At 38.0% G+C, this 21,735-nt stretch overlaps 2 protein-coding genes across 11 annotated transcripts in view; one reads left to right on the forward strand and one right to left on the reverse strand.

The window, feature by feature from the left end:
• The window catches only part of arhgef15a (Rho guanine nucleotide exchange factor (GEF) 15), a 35,942-nt gene extending 31,448 nt beyond the window's left edge, over positions 1–4,494 (forward strand). For all 5 annotated transcript variants that reach the window (XM_058775300.1, XM_058775299.1, XM_058775303.1 and 2 more), the window contains 5 exons: positions 2,879–3,033; positions 3,470–3,637; positions 3,755–3,834; positions 4,157–4,261; positions 4,337–4,494. In XM_058775300.1, the coding sequence (XP_058631283.1) occupies positions 2,879–3,033; positions 3,470–3,637; positions 3,755–3,834; positions 4,157–4,261; positions 4,337–4,488 (660 nt within the window). In that variant the 3' untranslated portion in view covers positions 4,489–4,494. The remainder of the gene's footprint in view (positions 1–2,878; positions 3,034–3,469; positions 3,638–3,754; positions 3,835–4,156; positions 4,262–4,336) is intronic.
• Positions 4,495–4,685: 191 nt separating this feature from the next.
• LOC131540469 (uncharacterized) overlaps positions 4,686–21,735 on the reverse strand; it is a 28,113-nt gene continuing 11,063 nt past the window's right edge. For 5 of the 6 annotated variants that reach the window (XM_058775309.1, XM_058775307.1, XM_058775308.1 and 2 more), the window contains exons 13-19: positions 20,189–20,397; positions 19,975–20,089; positions 7,540–7,709; positions 7,095–7,192; positions 6,310–6,495; positions 5,118–5,163; positions 4,686–4,818 (exon numbers count right to left, since the gene is read on the reverse strand). In XM_058775309.1, coding sequence (XP_058631292.1) covers positions 6,330–6,495; positions 7,095–7,192; positions 7,540–7,709; positions 19,975–20,089; positions 20,189–20,397 — 758 coding nt within the window. In that variant the 3' untranslated portion in view covers positions 4,686–4,818; positions 5,118–5,163; positions 6,310–6,329. The remainder of the gene's footprint in view (positions 4,819–5,117; positions 5,164–6,309; positions 6,496–7,094; positions 7,193–7,539; positions 7,710–19,974; positions 20,090–20,188; positions 20,398–21,735) is intronic. The other variant, XM_058775311.1, reaches the window with a different exon arrangement.

The following is a 21,735-nucleotide window of genomic DNA, read 5'->3' on the forward strand; positions in this document are numbered from 1 at the left end:
CTACCGACAATGCAGACAAGAGGCAAGTGGCAAAGATCCTCACCTGACCTTGAACCTGGCACTGTAGCCCTGTTAGTTGACCCCCAACTACCGCGGTCCTTGTGGCAGATTGGAAGAGTAACAAAAGTCTTCCCGGGAGCAGATGGACATGTCAGAACAGTGGAGATCCAGATAAAGGACAAGACGTATACCCGACCTATCGCTCGTCTGATTGTGCTTCCTGAAATCCCTGAAGAGGATGAGTTGCCTGAAAGTAAAGACAGACAATAGAAAACCTCAATCACTTTCCAACAGAGCAAATTTACACCTAAATTTGGGGGCGGCAGTGTTGGAAAGGCGGGGCTTAGTGCCCCCTTTCAATCACCGTCATGACGCAGCAAAATGAAGCGAGAGAGAGACTTGTCCTGGGAGCGGGAGAAATAATCGCCTTTTGTGTGTTATAGTGTGCGTCTGTGACTAATTAACCACACACACACACACATACACCCTCCAATATATCTTCAGTGTTCAATAAACCCCTTTTGATTGAAGTTGACCGCCTGATCCACTCCTGTGTTCTGATCGACACACCAAGAGGAAGGCTAGAGAAATCCAAACCACCTTAGAATACAATCCTAGTTCAGCTCCATAACAATCTTGTTTTACATCTAACTGATTTCTCTTATAGTTGTCGTCATAAACTGTAAAAACCGGTAGATGATCACTAATGTCACTGATTAACAATCCACCCACAGTTTTATTTTCAATATAATTTGTAAATATGTTGTCAATCAAAGTGGCACAATGAAGTGTAATTCTACTGGGTCTAGTAATTTTTGGGTATAGACCCATACTATACATTGCATTAATAAGTTCATCAGTCCTTTTGTGCTTATTTGGATTTAACAGATTAATATTGAAATCACCACAAATAAAAATAACTTTTTGATTAGTTTTTGAAAACATTCCTTCTATTCTTCTTGTATACTTCCATACTAGAGTCTGGAGCTCTACAACTAATGTTAGCATTCTTTTTTTCCCCCTGACATACTTCAATTATTATACATTCTAACAGGTTATCAATCACAGATGTCATACTTTCTACCACCTTATAATTCAAGTTTTTATCCACATACATAGTCACTCCTCCACTCTTATTCTTTCTATTTATATAATTCACTTCATACCCTTCTAATTCAAAATCCATTCCTTTGTCAGCATTAATCCATGTTTCAGATACAGCAATCATTGTAAATGGATTTGTAAATTGTTTCAAATATTCCTCAATATTACTGAAATTAGCATACATGCTTCTACTATTAAAATTAATTAATGACAATTTACTTTCCATTTTAACAGACTGATTAAATTGTTCCTCTGTATAGTCAGCCCGGTCTCATGAAAATGCGTATAAATAGTACGCCAAATAAAAAGGAAAACTCGTGGTATTGATACGCAAAAAATGGACTTTGGCGTATATTTGATACGAACGTGTTTGGCGTGCATATAAAACGCAGTTTTCGCGTGCATATGATACCAAATTTGTTGGCGTGCATATGATCTGCAGTTTTCGCGTAGATATGATACGCATCTACCCCACAACCCTAATCTTACCCATCGCGTAGCATATACACGCCAAAGTCCATTTTTTTGCGTATCAATACCACGAGTTTTCATTTTTATTTGGCGTACTATTTATGCACACTTTCATGAGATCGGGTTTGTATAGTAGCAACAGTCATTATTGACATTGGAAAATAAGTTATTTCCCGGGTCTATATAATTTTCCAAGTCATGTAGACTAGGATCAGTAGCTATATTGAAATGTTCTCAGTTCCAGTTGATCGTAAACAGTCATAATTTGATCTCATAATCTCCAGATGTAAACTAAATCATGGTTGCATATGCATTCCATCTTGTGAATATTCATAAGTTGTTTAATGTTTTTTTAAGTGTTCATACCTCCAGTTTATGTTGAACTTTGGTACCTGTCTAATTCCTCGATGTTTTTGATGACCAAAGTTTTTGCTTGCTCTGGCATTCCATTCAGTTTGATGAATATTTTGCAGTTTGTAGTCCATGTGTTTTGAATTTTTCAGTTTCTTCAGGAAGCGTGCTTTTCTAGCGATGTCCGCGTTTCGTTTCGTTTCGTTAAGTGTTCGTTAGATCCTTTTAGCTTCCTTCCTTGTCTTAACAGCACAGTTTTGTACTGTCTACTGATCAATTTCATGGTGATAGCTGGCTTGTCGTTGTCATTTCTCCGGGGCAAGGCATGGCATGCCTCGATGTTATTATCATCTACATTTGATAGTCATTGCAGTGACTGAAAACACCTCTGCACAGATGGGCTCTAATTTCACCGTTAAATTAACTGCTAATTCAAGAGATTCACATACTTTTGCCACTCACAGATATGTGATATTGGATCATTTTCCTGAATAAATAAATGCCAAAGAAAATATTTTTGTCTCATTTGTTTGATTGGGTTCTCTTTGTCTACTTTCAGGACTTCTGCGAAAATCTGATTATGTTTTGGGTCATATTTATGCAGAAATATAGAAAATTCTAAAGGGTTCACAAACTTTCCAGCAACATTGTGTGTGTGTATATATATAAGTAATAATCTCCTGACCTTAAAATGTTTAATGTGACAATGTAATAAGTATCAATATAGGAGCCATATAGCAACTCAACTTGTGCTGCATAAAATAACCATTAAAAAAAATCATTGTTCTATTTGCATTAACACATTAAGTTATAATGTTCACTTTTGGGTGAACTATTTAATCAAACTTCATCTGTCAGTGGCTAATATTGTGGCTGATCAGTGTATATTATTTCAATATGGAAACAGATATATTCTATGTTTTTGACTATTTGTGTTTCTTGATTTGTACAGGCAATTCCAATTGTTTCCAAAACACGCTGTCTAGAAAAACAGGGAGAACTACAAGAGCTATGTAAAAGAGGGTCTCTCTTCAGCATCCGCAACAAATGTACCCCTGTGTACATGCTTCTCTTCAATGACCTTCTCATTCTCACCACAAAGAAAAGGTTAGAGGCATATGGTTATTGAGATTAACCTTCAAAACGAAGGGGGGAAAAAAGTTATAATACTTACACCTTATGTTCATCATAATAATCTTCACATTTTATGTATTTTGAAGCCTAAATGCCGCCATCAGACATAAAAAGCCAATGTTAGGCTATAAAGAACTACCCATAGTCATATGACATCAACATCTTCATTTACAGTTGGAAAGTTTGACTTAAAATAATCTGCAAGAGCACAGATAATTTACATAAATCATGAGTGGGGTATTACTGATGTATTTTATGTTCTAGAATAAAATGTGGAAATTTTTGAGATTGTGTTAAACCTTATTTCAGGCATTTAACCCAAAAAACAAAAAAAAAACGTGGCACGCTAGTGAGTTGAGTGAATCTTCTGCCTCATGTGGTGTCCTTTTTTGCCTCCCTCTCCTTTTAGTGGCAGTCCAGACCGCTTTGTAGTGATCGATCATGCGCATCGGTCTCTGGTTCAGGTACAGGCCACAGAAAACAATCTTGGGCCACACTTGGATCACTGTTTCTGTTTGACCCTCCTGGAAAACCATCGGGGGAACACCCGTGAACACTTGCTCAAGGCTAATACAGAGTAAGATGCATGTAGCTCAGCAGTTTTATTCATACTAGTCAAAGACAGAAATAACTGACATTTTACATTTTTATCATTCTGACCTCTCTTTTTTTTTTTTAAACACCCTCTCCTCAGGTCAGACATGCATAGGTGGATGGCTGCTTTTCCATCGATTAAAGCAGCCCTCGGAGAGGAGAAGATTTATGAGGACTGGGGTGAGCTTTCCATTCAATATTTCACAGACACTGTGGGAAACATCACATAATGCAGTAGCATTGTCTTTTAAATGGAATGCTCTCCCAAAAATGAAATCACTGGTCATTTACTCCCCTTTATGCTATTGTATACTATATATGCCCAAATGTTTCAAATTTTTCCATATAACACAAAAGGACTCAAAATTTCTATACAGTGAAAGTGAATGGTGACCAGTGGCTGTCAAACTCTGAAAAATGGGTCTGTTTAAAAAACCAAAAAAAAAAAAACCCTTAGAGGAAGCTTTTGAAATTATATTGTGAATATGTGTGTGTCAATCAGACTGTCCTCAAGTGCAGTGCGCCAGTCAATATGTAGCAAAACAGGCAGATGAGCTAAGCTTGGAGCCATCTGATGTCATCAATGTGCTGCGCAAAACCAGTGAAGGTACAGTTAAAATAAAATCACTTAATTCATTTTGAATTCTCAAAACTAAAATTAATTTCCATTTTGCTCGTCAAGGTTGGTATGAAGGCATGCGTCTCTCTGATGGAAAGAAGGGCTGGTTTCCAGCAGAGAATACATCAGAAGTAACCACTGATCACCAGAGACGGCGGAACGTGAGGGAGAAGTACCAAATCGCACAAGCAACAAGTCAAAACACTCCAAGTTGACTCCTATATACTTGCTGCCCATCTCATTCGCCCTCACTCCTCAATAGCTTCCTGTCACTCACAAACACAAAAAAACTATGAAGTTGTCTGCACTAAACACTCATTTCCTATTGAAGCAGGAAGCTGGGGCTAATTAGTATCATTATCTTTAGAATATGAAGAACATCAAGAAGTTTTTAAAAAGTTCAAAAGGAAGGCTGGATTGTGAAAAGTAATTTTTATTAGACAGATCTGCTGTTGTCATGAGGTGACGAACAGGACGAGCCCCTTCCATTGTGCTGTCAGGCTCCGCCTTCAGCTCCATAGAAACAGTGCAGGCAAGTTTTATTGCTACATTTATTAAAAAACAAAACAATTAGTTTTTCCCCCTCACAATTATCCTAATGATAATGCCTGTGTTGGCTGATAAAACAGTCTTCTTTGACTTTACTGAGACCTATCGCGTTGAATAAAGCAGAACGCAAAGTCTTTTGATTAATCAATGCCTATGTAGAACACCCTATTCACAGGTGACCCAATACAATGTTTACTAATAGGTGTATTCATTTTTTTTTTTTAAAAAGGGGTAGATTTACCTTAGTAAATATTGATTGTTTATACTTTTGAGAAAGAATTAAATGTGCAATTACCTTTAGGGGTGTCATCCTCCAACTGGCAATGAGTGCATTTTCTGATCTGTAAGAGTATAGTGAATAAAGAAATTAATGCTTTAAGCATGGGTGTATGTAAAGTTATATTAATCTCAACAGCCTGTTAGCCTGTAATCTTTTTTACATTGTGAGAGCACAATAGAATATCCCACAACACAATACTAAAGCAGCATGAGATTTAGATATCGAAACTAACCAAATAATGGTGTATAGCAAAATAACTAGGATAAAAACAAATTGACTAATCAGCTTTCAAATAGGAAAAACTTCCCATCTCTTTTGTTACTGACAGCAAAGGTTGTGTGTCCAATTGACCCGCCTTATTCTCATGAAAGATACAATGCGGAGGAACTAGTACAATGACAATGCACCAACAGACAAGACAGAGCAGGTTACTTTTGGTGTCAAAGTCTCAGCTTTCAAATTTTGAATTGAAATTTGATTTGATATTTTAATTTAATAAATTCAAACAATAAATACCATATTGTGGCTCTTTATTCGGTGTCCTGACAGATCACTGTAGTGCCTCAGTTCAAACAGCATTTAAACAGGTAGTCGTGGCCTAATGGTTAGGGACTTGGGCTTGTAACCTGAAGGTTGCCGGTTCGATTCTCGCACCGGTGGGGATTGTGAATGAACAGCACTCTCTCCACCTTCGATACCATGACTAAGGTGCCCTTGAGCAAGGCACCAAACCCCTAATTGCTCCCCGGGCGCTGGAGCTGCCTGTGTGTGTGCACTTGTGTGTGTGGGTTAAATGCAGAGCACTAATTTCAAGTATGGGTCACTAACTTAACTAAACCGATCATCTCTTCCTCTTAACTATAGCACGAAATAAACATGAATGAACATCAGAAGGTATCTTACAACATTTTTCAATTTCAAAGTCCACCGATGTTAATCTACTTTCCTGTCTGGTTTGTTTGTCAGACAAAAATTGTTGATTCAGCATTATGATTTGTTCAGATCAAATGTCAGTCCAACTCCCGGCGAGGGGTCAATTACACACAACAGTATTTTGGTGTCAGTTCATCTAGCACTTGGTAGAAGGCAAAGGAGGCAGATGCCAAGACGTGACATGCCCTGTGATGTCTGCGTTTCACGACTAAATATTGCCTGTCGTGAGCATGAAATCCTCACACCCAATTATAAATCTCAGTAGACGGTTTACCTGTTAAGATTGGTATCTTGTCAATGTCTGATCTGTTCCTCACCACTGCCCTCAGGATGCCTTGAGTGTGAGTGCAAGGCTGTTTTGTGTGTGTGTTTCCTAGGTAGAAGTTTGGGAGAATGGGATGGCAGGTAGATGGCAAGAGTGCGATTTCCATTTTCCGGATGGACACAGCCAAGAGGAACCCTGAACCCAATAGAAATACAGAAATCTAACTAATATAAATAGGGATATATAGATAAATCAGCCACACATTTTCACTTAAACTGCATTTTTCTCTCATACCTAAATTTCAATCTTCAATAAAGAATTAAAATGATTAAAATGACGTTTTATTAGCCTAATTAGTCAGGGCTCCAAAGTAAATACATTTACCCCCGGTTTCACAGACAAGGCTTAAGCTAGTCCCCGACTAAAATGCATGTTTGAGCTGTCTCAACTGAAAATATCTTGCTCTGACATATCTTAAAATATGTCAGTGTCATTGTTCTGTGTCAAGATGCACACCTTAAGGTTTTCTTCGAAGGCATTTTTGTAAAAGTTGCTTAAATATCTTAATTTAACTAAGGCCTAGTCCTGGCCTAAGCTAAGCCCTGTTTGTGAAACTGGGCCATAGTTTACACTTTCTCATAAGCCCTGTCTAGTTGTTCAGCATGTATTTAACATTCTCTACAATGCACTTCTGGTCTTTTCTGTGACTTCTCCCAAACATTAGGCAGATGTCAGTATCCATCTCTCAAATTGTGTACTATGAGTTCATGATTACTTTTATGAAGGGGTTTTACCTATAATGTGGTTGAGGTTGGCTGAGAGGTCTCAGGTGTGGAGGAAAAGGGGGCATGTTTCTCACCTCATTTCTATAAATCACCTGATCACCATCATGCTGCAGGTAAAACAGATTTTTATGGATAAAGTTTATAAATTACGAACGATTTCTGTAAATAGGTGATATCTATTAGTAACAATAATAATAATTGTCAAAAAGCTAAATGTTTATCTTGATATTATACATAACAGCTGAAACCCAAAAATTGATAAATAGAGGAAGCATCATTTTGAATGAACAGCTACTACAACCCAAGTATATTCAAAATGTCAAGTTAAAAGTTCTTTCATGAAAAAAGATCTAAAGGCTTATATTAATACAAGCCCTCCATTAGCCCTTGCTTAAATTAGGAACTACTCAAGATTTCTCTATATACAGAGGATGACAAAATATTCAAATCCTACTGTTGCGAAAGTGCCACATGAGTCTATGGAGAAACTGAATATGGCTCTGGAATTATCAGTCTCCAATGGTCTACAGGCAGGATCCAATAGAGCTGTGTGATTGGGGTTTACTGGGGGAGAAACACCAGCTGTGTCGACCATCACCACCATTCTTCCTTCAGGCAGACACACTGTACATAGAAGAAACAAATCAAAAAGAGGAAACCAGTTCCTCCAATATACATTCCAATGTTTACTGCACTATAAACAGTCATAATTGTGTTCAATGACCTCAAAATTACCTTAGCTTTTCTGCATTTTTGTACTTAAAAAAAATTATGCAGACACACCGAATATGAATAGCTATGTTTCCATCACCCTGTTTTTATGCATATTTTGATGTATTGCATAAATGAGTGATGGAAATACCAAATTTTGAATTTGCAAAAAAGTGAATACATTCGCTTGAGGTGGTTTTTGAAAAACAGTTCATGCGAATAATTGGAGATGGAAATGCTTTTGCTGAATAGTTCCTCCACGCACATCAAAAAAAATAAATAAAATAAAAACCATGTGACTTTGAGCTATAGGTTGGCATAACCTGACTAACCAGTGGACCAATCTTGTTGCACAGCATCAGAAATGTTAGGGTGAAATGCCTGAGGAAAGTCTGGCGTCAAAGTATTTCTGTATAATTGCCTCCCACGTGTGTTTCATATACAGTCATGGCCAAAAATATCTGCACCCTTGGTAAATATGATCAAAGGCTGTGAAAATTAATCTGTTTTAAATAGATCAAAAGGATTAACAATGCATTCACAAAAATCTAACCTTTCATTGGATAAGAATTTAAAATGGGGGATATCATTATGAAATAAATGTTTCTCAAATAAGCGGATATAATGATTGGCACCCCTAGAAATTCTCTGTAAGTATAAAATCTCTGTAAAATATCTCTGAAGTATATTCCCATTCATATTCACAATTTTGAGCACTCCAGGGTGATAATGATTGAAATTGAAATTATCCAGCCATGGATTCCTGTTTCACAGAAATATAAATGGGAGGGAAAACAAAGCCCAAATTCCCTTGATCATCCATCACAATGAGAAAAACCAAAGAATATAGTTCTGATGTGCAGCAAAAGATAATTGAGCTTCACAAATTAGTGAAGTGGCTTTAAGAAAAGAGCTAGAGCAGTGAAAATTCCCATTTCCACCATCAGGGCAATAATTAAGAATTTCCACTCAACATAAAATGTTACGAAACTGCCTGGAAGAGGACGTGCGTCTATATCGTCCTAATGCACGGTGAGAAGGAGAGTTTGAGTGGCTAAAGACTCTCCAAGGATCACAGCTGGAGAACTGCAGAAAATAGCTGAGTCTCGGGGTCAGAAAAAATAAAAAAAAATAAATAAATAAAAAGTGTCAAACAGCACCACATGTTGTTTGGGAGGGTTTCAAGAAAAATTCTCCTAGCTCATCCAAAAACAAACTCCAGCATATTCAGTTATCAGACCCGACTGGAACTTCAAATGGGACTGGCTTCTATGGTCAGATGAAACAAACCAAAAAAAATAAATAAATAAAAAAAGCTTTTTAGAAGCAAACACTCAAGATGGGTTTGGTGAACACCGGGATAAAAAGTACCACATGTGTACAATGAAATATACTGCTGTATTTTTGATGTTGTGGGCCTATATTTCTGCTGGAGGTCCTGGACATCTCGTTTAGACACATGGATTCTATCAAATACCAACAGATAAAAAAAATCAATAAGTGACTGACTCTGTTAGAAATCTCATAATGGGCCATGTTTGGATCTTCCAACCGTACAATAATGCAAACACAAACCTCAAAAACACAAAAATGGGTCACTGAGCACAAAACCAAGCTTCTGCTATGGCCATTCCAGTCCTTTGACCTGAGTCCTATAGAAAATGAGTGAGGTGAACTGAAGAGAAGAAGCACCAACATGGAGCTGGGAATCTAAAGGGTCTGGAGTGATTCTGGATGAAGGAATGGTCTCTGATCTCTTGTCAGGTATTCTCTAACCTCATCAGGCATTATAGGAGAAAATTTAGAGCTGTTAAACTGGCAAATGAAGGTTTCAAAAAGTATTGAATAAAAGGGTGCCGTTAATTGTGGCCAGTGTGTATTAGAGAAAAAACATTTCATAATTATATTTCCCCCCATTTTAAAATTCTTATTATCCAATGAAAGGTTAGATTTTTGTGAATTAAAAAAAAATAAATAAAAGATAGGATTAACAACGCAGATTAATTTTCACAGCCTTCTTTGATCATATTTACCAAGCATGGCAATATCTTTGGCCATGACTGCAATAGTATAGGATACAACGGGGCTAAAGGCCCCCTTAAGAAAAAATGTGCTGTTCATTGTGCCCAAAATGTATAAATTGCAGAAAAAATATATACACGTTGTATTGAACATTAATGGAACAACAGATTTTGTGTGGGAATAAATCATTCATTCAAGTTGCTTTTGTTTAAAAATCTTAATAGTGTATGAGGTAGCAAGGGGGGCCTTTTACCCCACACACGGGGTAAAAGGCCCACCAGTATGGTAAGTTCATACTTGTTCAAAATCACTTTAGCAAAGTTTGTACTATTTTCTGCTTATTTTGAAAAATAAAATGATTTTTTGTTCAATAAATATACTGTCATTAAAATGTTAATATAAAAAATATTTTAAAATACAGAAACAAAATCATTTTAATAAGTAAAGATTATGAAACTATTGAAGGAGATCCAATAATAATTGAATATATATTTACAGTAGTAACAACAAATGATATTTTATTATATGATAAACAGCATGATTTTAAATATGATGGTTTCATTCAAAACATGGTGATTATCTCTAATATGGACACCCAACATAATATGATATTTACCATCTGAATCTAACCATGTCATGTCAACAAAAGGAAAAGTCAGCGATCTATTAACTATCATGTTAATTACTGTGCGCCTTTAGCCCCAACTGCGGGGGCGCTTTTTACCCCAAATACCATACCTTTACATATTCTTCGTCATTTAAAACTGTTGCTTTAATTATCTTAAACAAAGCTGAAAAATCACAAAGGCCACCTGTCTCAAAATATATGCATTAATTTTAGCAATACTCATTTGCTACTTAAATCTACAACATTTAAAATAATAATAATATTATTTATATATATATATATATATATATATATATACACACACATATACATACACACATATACACACAGTGGGTACGGAAAGTATTAAATTAAATTTAAATTTTTCACTTTGTTATATTGCAGCCATTTGCTAAAACCATTTAAGTTCATTTTTTTTCCTCAATGTACACACAGCATCCCATATTGACAGAAAAACACAGAATTGTTGACATTTTTGCAGATTTATTAAAAAAGAAAAACTGAAATATCACATGGTCCTAAGTATTCAGACCCTTTGCTGTGACACTCATATATTTAGCTCAGGTGCTGTCCATTTCTTCGGATCATCCTTGAGATGGTTCTACACCTTCATTGGAGTCCAGCTGTGTTTGATTATACTGATTGGACTTGATTAGAAAAGCCACACACCTGTCTATATAAGACCTTACAGCTCACAGTGCATGTCAGAGCAAATGAGAATCATGAGGTCAAAGGAACTGCCTGAAGAGCTCAGAGACAATTGTGGCAAGCCACAGATCTGGCCAAGATTACAAAAAAAAATTTCTGCTGCACTTAAGGTTCCTAAGAGCACAGTGGCCTCCATAATCCTTAAATGGAAGACGTTTGGGACGAACAGAACCCTTCCTAGAGCTGGCTGTCCGGCCAAACTGAGCTATCGGAGGAGAAGAGCCTTGGTGAGAGAGGTAAAGAAGAACCCAAAGATCACTGTGGCTGAGCTCCAGAGATGCAGTCGGGAGATGGGAGAAAGTTGTAGAAAGTCAACCATCACTGCAGCCCTCCACCAGTCGGGGCTTTATGGCAGAGTGGCCCGACGGAAGCCTCTCCTCAGTGCAAGACACCTGAAAGCCCGCATGGAGTTTGCTAAAAAACACCTGAAGGACTCCAAGATGGTGAGAAATAAGATTCTCTGGTCTGACGAGACCAAGATAGAACTTTTTGGCCTCAATTCTAAGCGGTGTGTGTGGAGAAAACCAGGCACTGCTCATCACCTGTCCAATACAGTCCCAACAGTGAAGCATGGTGGTGGCAGCATCATGCTGTGGGGGTGTTTTTCAGCTGCAGGGACAGGACGACTGGTTGCAATCGAGGGAAAGATGAATGCGGCCAAGTACAGGGATATCCTGGATGAAAACCTTCTCCAGAGTGCTCAGGACCTCAGACTGGGCCGAAGGTTTACCTTCCAACAAGACAATGACCCTAAGCACACAGCTAAAATATCGAAGGAGTGGCTTCACAACAACTCCGTGACTGTTCTTGAATGGCCCAGCCAGAGCCCTGACTTAAACCCAATTGAGCATCTCTGGAGAAACCTAAAAATAGCTGTCCACCAACGTTTACCATCCAACCTGACAGAACTGGAGAGGATCTGCAAGGAGGAATGGCAGAGGATCCCCAAATCCAGGTGTGAAAAACTTGTTGCATCTTTCCCAAAAAGACTCATGGCTGTATTAGATCAAAAGGGTGCTTCTACTAAATACTGAGCAAAGGGTCTGAATACTTAGGACCATGTGATATTTCAGTTTTTCTTTTTAAAATAAATCTGCAAAAATGTCAACAATTCTGTGTTTTTCTGTCAATCTGGGGGTGCTGTGTGTACATTGAGGAAAAAAAATGAACTTAAATGATTTTAGCAACTGGCTGCAATATAACAAAGTGAAAAATTTAAGGGGGTCTGAATACTTTCCGTACCCACTGTATATATATGATCAAGTAAGCGAAGAATCAACTTTGCGCAGCTGCGCGCGATCGCGTCAAAGATCAGATAAATATACACGTGCATCTTGAAAAGCAAATGTTTTGGAATGTGCTAAGCCATGTTTTTGTGCCATCTAGTGGTTTAGATGAAAATAATATCAAAGGCGCCTTTTACCCCGGGGCCTTTACCTACATGTATGTGAGTAATTTATAGGTGTACAGGTGCATCTCAAATTAGAATGTCGTGGAAAAGTTCATTTCAGTAATTCAACTCAAATTGTGAAACTCGTGAGTCGTGTATTAAATAAATTCAATGCACACAGACTGAAGTAGTTTAAGTCTTTGGTTCTTTTAATTGTGATGATTTTGGCTCACATTTAACAAAAACCCACCAATTCACTCTCTCAACAAATTAGAATATGGTGACATGCCAATCAGCTAATCAACTCAAAACCCCTGAAAAGGTTTCCTGAGCCTTCAAAATGGTCTCTCAGTTTGGTTCACTAGGCTACACAATCATGGGGAAGACTGCTGATCTGACAGTTGTCCGGAAGACAATCATTTCACAAGGAAGGTAAGCCACAAACATTCATTGCCAAAGAAGCTGGCTGTTCACAGAGTGCTGTATCCAAGCATGTTAACAGAAAGTTGAGTGGAAGGAAAAAGTGTGGAAGAAAAAGATGCACAACCAACCGAGAGAACCGCAGCCTTATGAGGATTGTCAAGCAAAATCGATTCAAGAATTTGGGTGAACTTCACAAGGAATGGGCTGAGGCTGGGGTCAAGGCATCAAGAGCCACCACACACAGACGTGTCAAGGAATTTGGCTACAGTTGTCATTCCTCGTTAAGCCACTCCTGAACCACAGACAATGTCAGAGGCGTCTTACCTGGACTAAGGAGAAGACCTGGACTGTTGCCCAGTGGTCCAAAGTCCTCTTTTCAGATGAGAGCAAGTTTTGTATTTCATTTGGAAAACCAAGGTCCTAGAGTCTGGAGGAAGGGTGGAGAAGCTCATAGCCCAAGTTGCTTGAAGTCCAGTGTTAAGTTTCCACAGTCTGTGATGATTTGGGGTGCAATGTCGCCTGCTGGTGTTGGTCCATTGTGTTTTTTGAAAACCAAAGTCACTGCACCCGTTTACCAAGAAATTTGAGCACTTCATGCTTCCTTCTGCTGACCAGCTTTTTGAAGATGCTGATTTCATTTTCCAGCAGGATTTGGCACCTGCCCACACTGCCAAAAGCACCAAAAGTTGGTTAAATGACCATGGTGTCGGTGTGCTTGACTGGCCAGCAAACTCACCAGACCTGAACCCCATAGAAAATCTATGGGGTATTGTCAAGAGGAAAATGAGAAACAAGAGACCAAAAAAAAGATGCAGATGAGCCACTGAAGGCCACTGTCAAAGAAACCTGGGCTTCCATACCACCTCAACAGTGCCACAAACTAATCACCTCCATGCCACACCGAATTGAAGCAGTAATTAAAGCAAAAGGAGCCCCTACCAAGTATTGAGTACATATACAGTAAATTAACATACTTTCCAGAAGGCCAACTATTCACTAAAAATGTTTTTTTATTGGTCTTATGAAGTATTCTACTTTGTTGAGGGTTTTTGTTAAACGTGAGCCAAAATCACCACAATTAAAAGAACCAAAGACTTAAAGGGGTCATATAATGGTACATGCACTTTTATAAGTTGATTGTACTGAAATGTGTGTTAGCAGTGCCTGTACACAACCATCATAAAATGATAATCCATCCAGTGTTTTTTTTTTAATCTCCTTATTTGTTTTACCCTGTCTCAAATCAAGCCGTTCGACCGTGTGACGCCACACGGTCGGACGCCCCTCCCACAATGGTTGATTGACAGCAGTGTTTCAACACAGACCCGCCCTTGCTCGTGAGCGAGCTGTCAATCATAGTCCGCGCGTCATTGTTTCTATACGCTGGAGCTGTCTATGAGCAGAATGGCGTCTAAGCGATTGTGGTGTTCTGTTCTCGGGTGCAATAATGAACACAGCAGTCATTTTGATGTTCCCAAGTCCGAACCGCTGAAGACACAGTGGCTGAGTTTTGCTTTTGAAGGGAATATTCCCCACGAGCAACGTCAATGTTTTCATGTTTGCGCGAATCATTTTCACCAGACTGCTTTATAAATGAAGGTCAGTATAAAGCTGGTTTTGCTAAGAAGCTGCTCGAAAAAGAATCGGTACCAACTATTCGTGTTCCTGCTGAACCTCCAGAAGAAGTGAGTGTAACGTTTAATTAACCTTTATATTAATCTTTGCAAATCGCTAGCACGCTTCACGATGTATGTAGATAACGTTACGCATCACTGACAAGCCTACATTTACCGAATTTATTTTTCATGACCATTAGCTGTAGCATCAATCTGTCAATGAACTAACGTATCAGTAAACACATAGCGTTCGTATCTCACTACTCTACCTGACAGTACACACAAAAATAGATAAAAGTGACATTACGTTAACCAACCATTCAGAAACGTCCCGTTCGAGCCTTAATTGTCGAACTTCTTCGGGGCCGTCATCCTGTTCCGGGTCCGACTCCGGTTCGAATTGATACGGTTGCACAGTATCCTCAGAGACTCCTGCTGCCATTCTTCAAAATATACCCTCAACTGTTGTCAAGGCAACACTCCACGTGTGTTGTGTCAAAATCGCCCCACAGAACAGAGGGGCGGGGCGGGGCGAGCAAAGCTCATTAGCATTTAAAAAACACACGCACTAAAACGGTGTGCTGAAAACAGAGCTGTTTTTGAGCAGGTAAAATGAGTGTTTTCTTACAATACTAATGAGAATTTTTAATTAAAGTATATTACAAACTTTCAATTTAGACCCTAAAGAATCATATTAGCTTGTACAAAAATGGCATTATATGACCCCTTTAAACTACTTCAATCTGTGTGCATTGAATTTATTTATTACACGAGTTTCACAATTTGAGTTGAATTACTGAATTAAATGAACTTTTCCACGACATTCTAATTTATTGAGATGCACTTGTATATGCTCGTGTTTTATGCATTACTGCGGGAAGTAGGGGTGCTGAAGCACCCCCTGGCGTGTAGCCCAAGAAAAGTTGGGGGTGCGGTGTTAAAAATAAATAACTGAAAAATTTTGTAACAAAAAATAAATAAAACTCATTTTATTAATTTGTATATTCATTAAAGTTAATAGAAAAAAAGAAGCCTAAGCCTACAATGACAATAAGCAACAGTAAAACATGAATTAAGCTGAATCAAACTGATTGTGAAAGTCATTTCAACTTAAACTGACTTAGGAAGTCATTGTTGCCAATCTGACTTTTTGATCAGATTACCTGTAACATGTCTGTGCCGTACCCAAATCAAGAATTAACGACAATTTCTACAGCCATTGCAAAGAGACAGCAGAGAAAGATCGAGAGCGTCTATTTACCTCAGCAGCAATCTCGCATTCTCACATCTGCAGCGCTTATTTTGATCTTTAACGTTAGATCTTCCCTATTCTTGGAACATAATTATTGCTTAAGGTTGATTCAGTATTACTCTTAATGAAATAAACACACATCATCAGCAATAGTCTACTACAATGACAAAGTTTATATTAAACCTAAAACTTTAACAGAACGAAGAGAGACATATATGCGTTGTAACATAAATACGTTTTTTTTTGTTTGATTAAAAAAAAAAAAAAAAAAAAAAAAAAATAGTACAATGGCAAATTCGCATAGGCCTATATTAAACATCTAACTTTTATTAACAAAATGAATAAGACGGATATAGCCTTTTTAACCCAAATAAATAAGGTATTTTCCCTCTTAAAAAATGCTTAGTTTGTGGTTCATCGTTTCATTTATTCATTTATTCTTAATGAAAACACAGCAACAATAAAGACAATGTTGCGACAAAGTTGCGCTTTTGGATCATAGTGTCTCGCATCACTTTCGTCACGTGACAAGTGTGCTTTTTAAAACAATACGTACTGTAAAAAGTGAAAGTTGACTTGACTTAAAAAAAAATTGAGGAAACCCGTTGCCTTAAAATGATTAAGTACATAAAAAAAATTGAGGAAACCCATTGCCCATTGTAAATGATCATTAAAAAAAATAAGTTAATTGAATTGTCAAGTTCACTTAACTTTTTTTTTTTTTTTTTTTTTAAGTTAAGCCAACTTATGACTTTTTACAGTGTGTAGTTTTGTCGTGGCCACGAGATATGAATTTGTGGGAATGTCATATTAACTCGTGGGAACGTGATATGTCGTGGCCTCAAGATGTTATGTTGAGAGAATGACATTTATTCTTGTGACCACGAGTTTAATGCGTAAACAAATCTACGTGACCATACACTGTAAAAAGTGATGAGTTCACTTAACTTAAAAAAATTATTATATACTTAATTTTAAGGCAACGGGTTTCCTCAATTTTTTTTTAAGTTAAGTCAACATCACTTTTTACAGTGTAGCAACCCGGGATTATCAGAGATGGATTTTTATTAACATTAAACATTTCATTTAATATTTGTATATTATTGTTGTTATTATTATTATTGTTGTTGTTGTTGTTGTTATTGTTATATTAACTTGTTAGGGCTACATTTTTATATTTATTTCATATAAATATAATATTTTATTAATATCCTTTCAATTCGTGTATCGCTTTACTTAATTAACGTTATGTATATAATTATGCTATTTGCATATATTTTGCAAATACGGTAAACGCCTGACAGCCTATGCCAATACTTTGATTGTAGGCAATTTATGCCAGTGCGTGATGATAAATGAGCGTGTTGTTTTCATTTACAAATGAAACTATGTGAATGATTCATTCCTCAACGAAACACTAGGCTATAATATTAACAATTATTAATTCGCAGAAAAAAATAAATAAAAATGAAATGTTTAATTCAACCTTTAAACTGCATTTCCAATAGGCTATAAATTCCAGTCAGAACGTTATGCAAAGAGATCGAAATGAAGGGAAAAAAACGAATATTAAAATATAATAGGCTAATAATAATAATAATAAAAAATAATAAACAAATATTACGGGAAAATACGATCAGTTAATGGACACACACAGCTTGCAAGACTGTGGGATGGATAAAAATGTTTTCTTGTAGGACTATTTTATTTCATACAACATTTAGCCTATTCATGATAAAATTAATTTGAATGCTGTTTACATCGCGTGCAATTGCCAACAGTCCGGTTGTCACGAATCTGGTCTACGAACTTCCGTTAACCCTCCACCAGAGGTCACTCGCTCACCACATGGACTCTTACACTGCACAGATCGTTACACTTACACTGAACTTCAGTTCCCACAATCCATTGCACTCATTACACTCAGCTGCAGCCAATCACACGCTTACACCTGAGTCTGATCACACAGCTGATTCCCATTTCACCCCTTACATAAACCATGGACTTCCTCTTTCCCTCTGCCGAGTATTGTATGCGATTATCGCTCCACTAGCCTTAGCTACTCTACAGAGCCCTTGATAGTTTTCCTAGTCTTGCCTTGCCTGTTTTGGATTGTGTTTTACCCTGCCTGGACTTTTGCTTCGTTTTCAGATTACCTCTCTCTTCAAGCCCCTTTGGATACTGTTCGCTGTCGAACGACCCAGGCCCGTTTTGGATGACTCTTTGCCTTGCCTTTGATATACCTGTTTGCCACTGTTCAACCCTGCCTGTTATGACCACATCTCTTCTCAATAAAAGCTTGCAAATGGATCCGCACGCCTCTCGTCTCATTGGTCCCATTACAGAATACTCTGCCACACAAGGATCCAGCAGCTTTTCAGACAAACATTTGTCAGGTATGGACACAACAAGACTATTGTTTGCCCTTAAACAAGGCCCACGATCACTGGAGAACCATATTAGAGAGTTTTTAGCCCTCGCTCATTATTCTGATTTACCGGACATTATTTTGATTGAGATTTTTTGTGATGGCATTAATCAGCCTCTACGATTTCAGCTTAGACGCGAAGGTCCGCGTTCGTCACAGAGTTGTTTTTTGGACTTTGCTTTGTTGACTGTTGGCTCACTATTCACTGTGGGTGTCGCGGAAGGGGAACGCGACACCGCATCTGTGACGGAAATGGCAGACATACCAGCGTGCGCTCACGAAATGGCAGCGACATCAGAGCCCGTTCACAAAATGGCGGCCACAACAACACCCCGTCATGTCATTGCTGCCATTCATGAGCCAAGTCAAGTCACAGTCAATCTACATGAATCAAGTCAATTCACAGCTGATGTTAAAGAGTCAAGCCAAGTCACAGCTTGCCAAGTCACAGCTGATCTTCACGAGTCAAGCCAAGTCACAGCTGATCTTCACGTCTCAGCTGTTCGTCCAGAGTCACAGCAGGCCTCAGCTGTTCGTCCAGAGTCACAGCAGGCCTCAGCTGTTCGTCCAGAGTCACAGCAGATGGCTCTTTTGGATGACTCTTTGCCTTGCCTATGATATACCTGTTTGCCACTGTTCGACCCTGCCTGTTATGACCACATCTCTTCTCAATAAAAGCTTGCAAATGGATACGCACGCCTCTCGTCTCGTTGGTCCCGTTACACCGGTAGCCTATGGTCAATATAATTTAATTATGTAATTTCTATAATAATTAATTAATTTCTTAATTCAAAATAATACATTTTTGAATCCCTGATAATCCCGGGTTGCTATGGTTAAACTCGTGGCCACGAGAAATGGATGTCGTTCCCTCAACATAGCATCTCGAGGCCACTACAGAAGGATGTCGTTACCTCCACAAAACGATGTCGTGGCCATGACAAAATATCACGTTCCCATGAGTTAATACGACGTTCCCACAAATAATATCTTGTGGCCACGACAAAACTAAGTGAACCGAAGACCGCCCTCCCTGGCACCGTAAATACGCGACAACAGCAGGAAACTTGGAATAATTCATGTGCGCATGTCAAAATATTAAATCCGATCAGAAGCTTGTGACATACAAACGCTCACATCAACCCGATCACTTTATTTAGCGTTCATGTAAACACTTTGTTCGGATTTGACAATCACAATGAATTAATTCCGATGGAAGCAAAAAGTGTTCATGTAAATGTAGCTACTACACGACTGCATTCCAAGCAGCAGGCGTTCACAAAAGCAATGACCGCATTTATTGTGTTTCGTCTGCTTGCTCTGAGGCACAAGTAATTTATTATGAAACTTATTATATTCAGTGGCTTCTCCTACTTTTCTTAGTGATTTTGCCAGTTTATAAGAACGTGACAATTTTGTTCTATTTGACTTTGGATGTAAACAGTGCTTATTTGCAAATGTTTTATGCAATATTCCAGTTTTGCGCATAAGTTCAATTTGCAGCTTTGCATGGAAACCCAGCTAGTGTCAAGCATCTTTGCATGTGAAATAAGCAACAACGGCAACAGGTCCCAGGTTTGCCGCCAAGTTCAATAGGCTATAGTTTGCAAATCGCATTTCAGAACAAGCCGTTTTTTAATCTTCTGGATAGAGTTACAGTATGTATAGATGAAGTGTGTCCATTAAGCATACTATGATTTGTAAAAATTACCCAATAACTCTCTCACAGGGAACACACAGCGCTGCACATGAGTCTGTTCTTCTGCAGTTTCCAGATGAATTAAACTCACCAGCACATTCACTAACAGACCTTGAAGTCCCAAGGCCTTAGAGAAAAGAGGAAAGCATTACATTAGTATGAACTGTAATAATTGTAACACTGGAAAGTCAACCATATTGTTACATGACTCGGGTCTTTCCTGTACCTCATAGGCCATGCCAGGGGCATAGAGTGGAACTTCCAGGCTAAGGTAAAGCTCGTGGGGATCCAGAGAGAATCCCCCAAGCTCCACCAGCTCCCAGTCAAGCTTCATCCTTCCTACATACAAACTCCACTCAGAGGAGTCTATATTACCGTAGTAAGCCAATGTACGCACACCTTGCACTGTACACTCTCCTTCAAGCTTCGGCAAGACTGAGAGACATTTAAAAAAAAAAAAAAACACAAGAGAAAAATGCATTCTAGAATTGCTCTATTCAAGAAGGGCAACTGAATTCAAATTGGATCATAGTTCCCATGATTAACTGGTAATGTGAACACTGTCATGAGGACCACAATACTGAACCAGAGACTACAGTACATGTAGGAAGTGGTTTGAGTATATATATATATAGGTTGTGTGTAATAAATATATATATATATATATATATATATATATAGTGCTGTCAATCGATTAAAAAATTTAAATCGCGTTAGTCATACTAGGATTTACCTGTAAATGTGTTGAAAAAGAAACGCATGACAAACTAGTGTAAGGAAACAGAACCTTTCACACTTCCGCCAGGTATGAGACATAATCCTTATTATTCTTTTGTTTTTATTCAGCCATTATCAGCCTTTATACTGGCAATAAAACGTTCACCAAGCCACATCGCTTCAATCCCAGTATACATTTACCCAACTATTATCAAAAGTATTTCTAAATACAACAAAACATTTCTTGCGACCTTACGTGAAGTATTATGACAAAATGCATTATGAAGAAGAATTGGACCTGTTCTGCAGGTGCATTAGAGTTAACATTAGCATGATGCTACATAAGACAATTTATGAGATTAATAGTACACTTTCACTCAGAACTCACTTCAAATCACCATCGAGGGTTTGTAATAACTTTCTTTTGCGATCCCATGTGGAATTTGGTCGTTTACTGTTGTTAAAATATGCTATTTATAGCCTTTTATATGGCTGCACAAATTAGCATTTCAGATGTACACATTCAAAATCACATACAGACCATATCTATCGTAATCATGTGTTTATTATCTAATATAATCTATAGTGGCTGTTGTCATGTTTATTTCTGCTGTGTAAAAGACATGTATGCTCTGCTGAAACTCACGTTGTTTGAGGTTACAACTGCCTCTCCTTTCTTACGTTGCCAGAGATACATTCCAAGTATAATACACATTAGTAAAAGGATCTAACGGTATTTTAATTTTTATTTGTCTATATACACTTTGGGCGGTCGCGGTACATTATAAAAGTAGCCCAAAAAACCACGGCTCTGTAATTTTTTCCCGCGACTGTATTTTCAAAATAGCCCACTTGTGGCGTTACCCTGGCAACACTGGGTCGCTGTACCCTCGTCAAACAATGATAGATAACCTTCCACGCTGCAATGACGGCAAGTTGGGGTCAAACCTTATCAAGCGATTAATTTGCGCTAAAAAAAAAAAATTAATGCATTACATTTTTTTGATTAATCGCATACGTTAAGGCGTTAACGTTGACACCCCTAATATATATGCA

The sequence above is a fragment of the Onychostoma macrolepis genome, chromosome 05 (genome assembly GCF_012432095.1).
Source record: "Onychostoma macrolepis isolate SWU-2019 chromosome 05, ASM1243209v1, whole genome shotgun sequence".
Classification (NCBI taxonomy): domain Eukaryota; kingdom Metazoa; phylum Chordata; class Actinopteri; order Cypriniformes; family Cyprinidae; genus Onychostoma; species Onychostoma macrolepis.